The 5,736-nt window shown below is 40.3% G+C and overlaps 1 protein-coding gene across 1 annotated transcript in view; it reads right to left on the bottom strand.

Annotated features, from left to right (window-relative positions):
• Positions 1 to 664: 664 nt before the first annotated feature.
• The window catches only part of si:ch211-11k18.4 (uncharacterized), a 59,494-nt gene continuing 54,422 nt past the window's right edge, over positions 665 to 5,736 (bottom strand). Inside the window, exon 12 of the mRNA XM_062037323.1 lies at positions 665 to 1,655. Coding sequence (XP_061893307.1) covers positions 1,599 to 1,655 — 57 coding nt within the window. The 3' untranslated portion in view covers positions 665 to 1,598. The remainder of the gene's footprint in view (positions 1,656 to 5,736) is intronic.

The raw sequence follows: 5,736 nt of genomic DNA, 5'->3' as shown, positions 1-5,736 counted from the left end.
ATTTGTCCTCTGCATTTGACCCATCCCCTTGTTCACCCCCTGGGAGGTGAGGGGAGCAGTGCATTTGACCCATCCAAGTGTAAAACAAATCAAATAGAGAAATGGCTTTGTTTTTATTAAGTTCAGTTAAATGTTCTCAAAGTGAACAAATGAGAATAGCAGTGCATTTGACCCATCCCCTTGTTCACCCCCTAGGAGGTGAGGGGAGCAGTGGGCAGTAGCGGTGCCGCGCCGGGGAATCATTTTGGTGATTTAACCCCCAATTCCAACCCTTGATGCTGAGTGCCAAGCAGGGAGGTAATGGGTCCCATTTTTTTATAGTCTTTGGTATGACTCGGCCGGGGTTTGAACTCACAACCTACCGATCTCAGGGCGGACACTCTAACCACTAGGCCACTGAGTAGTATTTATACAGGTTTGTCCTCTGAACAACGGCGGCCTCTAGTGTTGAACATCAGTACTGTTTGGACAGATTACTGATAAAAGATGCACCTTGAAATACCCATACATGCGTTCTAAAGTACTACACAGTATATTGTAAAAGGTATTGCTATATTTGTAGTCCAGTTTGACACAAGTGTAAAACAAATCAAATAGAGAAATGGCTTTGTTTTTATTAAGTTAAATGATAAATAAATTCAGTTAAATGTTCTCAAAGTGAACAAATGTGAATAGTGGAAAATCCCGCTACGATTACATAACCTTCATATGACTGAGATATTCAAATGTCTACTTAGATTGACCAGGGTTTGTCCCAGGGGTGTCCAAACTGCGTGTCAGTATGGCAAGACGTCACGAGTTGAAAGGAATCTGGCCCCTTTCGGTCTCCCCTAGAGGGGGTGGGGTTACCCACATATGCAGTCCTCTCCAAGGTTTCTCATAGTCATTCACATTGACGTCCCACTGGGGTGAGTTTTCCTTGCCCGTATGTGGGCTCTGTACCGAGGATGTCGTTGTGGCTTGTACAGCCCTTTGAGACACTTGTGATTTAGGGCTATATAAATAAACATTGATTGATTGATTGATTGATTGATCTTACACATCAGACACTATAGTTGCTGCAAGTTGGACAAAGTGCATGTGACACAATGAGTAATTCAGGTTAATGACCATGGATTGCACTTTGTAGTGGCCACAGCACAGCAAATTTGTAGATATTATAACAAATGTCCAACACAACACATAATTGGAAATTACACTCATTTTAATTCCATGCAATGCATGATGGGAAATTTAAATATACTCTATCCACACTTATCCATGTTTGGCGCATTTCAGCTGCTCAATATTTCTGATTGATTACATTTTAAACTTTTTATTAATGATATAATTAGCCCAATGTAGCCCCAAGTCAAAAGTTTGGACCCCTAATTGATCCAAAGGTTGTAAGTTCTTGTAAAGCACACGTATAAAATGCTGGTGAAGGTAGAGAAAACAGTAAGTTATAAAGGGAAAGCAATGCTACACATATATATATGCTGAGTAAGTTAGTTTTTCAAGAATAGAAATAGACAGTATTTGTAAGTAGGATGGTGGACAACAGTAACAGTCTTTGAAATGATGAAGAGAGTATTGCTGTGTCAGGTTGTTGTTGTGTTTCAATTCATGTCGTGATCACTGACACTCTGCCGCAGATACTCTTCATACAGCTTCTTCTGCAAGGTAAACAACATCACATCATTTTAATGTGCACACCAGGATTCATAATTAATTATACCCCACATCTTCCAAGGTTTCTGGTTGTTCCCATTGGGTTGTTTTTTTTCTTGCCCTGATGTGGGATCTTAACCCAGGATGTTGTTGTGGCTTGTGCAGCCCTTTGAGACACTTGCGATTAAGGGCTGTATAAATCAACTTTGATTGATTGACAAGTGGCGGAAAATCAAACAGCTCAATTTTTGTTTCATCTGACCACATAACTTTCCTCTAAAAGGTCTTATCTTTGTCCATGTGATGTCAGATGAAACAAAAAATTAGCTGTTTGGCCACAATACCCAGCAATATGTTTGGAGGAGAAAAGGTGAGGCCTTTAATCCCAGGAACACCCTTCCTACCGATAAGCATAGTGCTGGTAGTATTATGCTTTGGGCCTGTTTTGCTGCCAATGGAACTGGTGTTTTACAGAGAGTAAATGGGACAATGAAAAAAGAGGATTACCTCCAAATTCTTCAGGACAACCTAAAATTATCAGCCCGGAGGTTGGGTCTTGGGCGCAGTTGGGTGTTCAAACAGGACAATGACCCCAAACACACGTCAAAAGTGGTCAAGGAATGGCTAAATCAGGCTAGAATTAAGGTTTTAGAATGGCCTTCCCAAAGTCCTGACTTAAACGTGTGGACAATGCTGAAGAAACAAGTCCATGTCAGAAAACCAACAAATTTAGCTGAACTGCACAAATTTTGTCAAGAGGAGTGGTCAAAAATTTAACCGGAAGCTTGTGGATGGCTAATAAAAGCGTCTTATTGCAGTGAAACTTGCCAAGGGACATGTAACCAAATATTAACATTGCTGTATGTATACTTTTGACCCAGCAGATTTGGTCACATTTTCAGTAGACCCATAATAAATTCATAAAAGAACCAAACTTCATGAATGTTTTTTGTGACCAACACGTATGTGCTCCAATCACTCTATCACAAAAAAACTAAGAGTTGTAGAAATTATTGGAAACTCAAGACAGCCATGACATTATGTTCTTTACAAGTTTATGTAAACTTTTGACCACGACTGTGTATGTGTACTGTGTACTATGTATATATATATATATATATATATATATATATATATATATATATATATATATATATATATATATATATACAAACCCCGTTTCCATATGAGTTGGGAAATTGTGTTAGATGTAAATATAAATGGAATACAATGATTTGCAAATCCTTTTCAACCCATATTCAGTTGAATGCACTACAAAGACAAGATATTTGATGTTCAAACTCATAAACTTAATTTTTTTTTTGCAAATAATAATTAACTTAGAATTTCATGGCTGCAACACGTGTCAAAGTAGTTGGGAAAGGGCATGTTCACCACTGTGTTACATGGCCTTTCCTTTTAACAACACTCCGTAAACGTTTGGGAACTGAGGAGACACATTTTTTAAGCTTCTCAGGTGGAATTCTTTCCCATTCTTGCTTGATGTACAACTTAAGTTGTTCAACAGTCCAGGGGTCTCCGTTGTGGTATTTTAGGCTTCATAATGCGCCACACATTTTCAATGGGAGACAGGTCTGGACTACAGGCAGGCCAGTCTAGTACCCGCACTCTTTTACTATGAAGCTTGGCATTGTCTTGCTGAAATAAGCAGGGGCGTCCATGGTAACGTTGCTTGGATGGCAACATATGTTGCTCCAAAACCTGTATGTACCTTTCAGCATTAATGGCACCTTCACAGATGTGTAAGTTACCCATGTCTTGGGCACTAATACACCCCCATACCATCACAGATGCTGGCTTTTACACTTTGCGCCTATAACAATCCGGATGGTTCTTTTCCTATTTTGGTCTGGAGGACACGACGTCCACAGTTTCCAAAAACAATTTGAAATGTGGACTCGTCAGACCACAGAACACTTTTCCACTTTGTATCAGTCCATCTTAGATGAGTTCAGGCCCAGCGAAGCCGACTGCGTTTCTGGGTGTTGTTGATAAACGGTTTTCGCCTTGCATAGGAGAGTTTTAAATTGCATTACAGATGTAGCGACCAACTGTAGTTACTGACAGTGGGTTTCTGAAGTGTTCCTGAGCCCATGTGGTGATATCCTTTACACACTGATGTCGATTGTTGACGCATTACAGCCTGAGGGATCGAAGGTCACGGGGTTAGCTGCTTACGTGCAGTGATTTCTCCAGATTCTCTGAACCCTTTGATGATATTACGGACCGTAGATGGTGAAATCCCTAAATTCCTTGCAATAGCTGCTTGAGAAAGGTTTTTCTTAAACTGTTCAAAAATTTGCTCACGCATTTGTTGACAAAGTGGTGACCCTCGCCCCATCCTTGTTTGTGAAAGACTGAGCATTTCATGGAATCTACTTTTATACCTAATCATGGCACCCACCTGTTCCCAATTTGCCTGTTCACCTGTGGGATGTTCCAAATAGGTGTTTGATGAGCATTCCTCAACTTTATCAGTATTTATTGCCACCTTTCCCAACTTCTTTGTCACGTGTTGCTGGCATCAAATTCTGAAGTTAAAGGCCTACTGAAACCCACTACTACCGACCACGCAGTCTGATAGTTTATATATCAATGATGAAATCTTAACATTATAACACATGCCAATACGGCCGGGTTAACTTATAAAGTGACATTTTAAATTTGCCGCTAAACTTCCGGTTCGAAACGCCTCTGAGGATGACGTATGCGCGTGACGTAGCCCGACGAACACGGGTATGCCTTCCACATTGAAGCCGATACGAAAACGCTCTGTTTTCATTTCATAATTCCACAGTATTCTGGACATCTGTGTTCGTGAATCTGTTTCAATCATGTTCATTGCATTATGGAGAAGGAAGCCAAGCAAGCAAAGAAGAAAGTTGTCGGTGCGAAATGGACGTATTTTTCGAACGTAGTCAGCCACAACAGTACACAGCCGGCGCTTCTTTGTTTACATTCCCGAAAGATGCAGTCAAGATGGAAGAACTCGGATAACAGAGACTCTAACCAGGAGGACTTTTGATTTGGATACACAGACGCCTGTAGAGAACTGGGACAACACAGACTCTTACCAGGATTACTTTGATTTGGATGACAAAGACGCAGACGTGCTACTGTGAGTATGCAGCTTTGGCTTTTTTTTGCGTATGTACGTAACTTTTTTAAAATATATAAGCTTTATGAACCTTGGGTTAGGTGAACGGTCTTTTGGGCTGAGTGATTGTGTGTGTTGATCATGTGTTTGAATTGTATTGGCGTGTTCTATGGAGCTAGGAGCTAGCAGAGGAGCTAGGAGCTAGCATAACACGTACCGTACCGTAAGTGCGCGTCACGTACGTAACTTTTTAAAAATATATAAGCTTTATGAACCTTGGGTTAGGTAAACGGTCTTTTGGGCTGAGTGATTGTGTGTGTTGATCAGGTGTTTGAATTGTATTGGCGTGTTCTATGGAGCTAGGAGCTAGCAGAGGAGCTAGGAGCTAGCATAACAAACACGCAGGTGTTTTTATGCAGGATTAATTTGTGGCATATTAAATATAAGCCTGGTTGTGTTGTGGCTAATAGAGTATATATATGTCTTGTGTTTATTTACTGTTGTAGTCATTCCCAGCTGAATATCAGGTCACCCCCGGCTCTCACAGCATCTTCCCTATCTGAATAGCTTCAACTCCCCACTAGTCCTTCACTTGCACTTTACTCATCCACAAATCTTTCATCCTCGCTCAAATTAATGGGGAAATTGTCGCTTTCTCGGTCCGAATCTCTCTCACTTCATGCGGCCATCATTGTAAACAATAGGGAACTTTGCGTATATGTTCAACTGACTACGTCACGCTACTTCCGGTAGGTGCAAGCCTTTTTTTTATCAGATACCAAAAGTTGCAATCTTTATCGTCGTTGTTCTATACTAAATCCTTTCAGCAAAAATATGGCAATATCGCGAAATGATCAAGTATGACACATAGAATAGATCTGCTATCCCCGTTTAAATAAAAAAAATTCATTTCAGTAGGCCTTTAATGATTATTTGCAAAAAAAAAAAAAAGTTTATCAGTTTGAACA

Source organism: Entelurus aequoreus, linkage group LG25, assembly GCF_033978785.1.
Source record: "Entelurus aequoreus isolate RoL-2023_Sb linkage group LG25, RoL_Eaeq_v1.1, whole genome shotgun sequence".
NCBI lineage: Eukaryota > Metazoa > Chordata > Actinopteri > Syngnathiformes > Syngnathidae > Entelurus > Entelurus aequoreus.
Note: the sequence above shows the minus strand (reverse complement) of the source record. Positions and strands in the feature narration are given on the sequence as shown.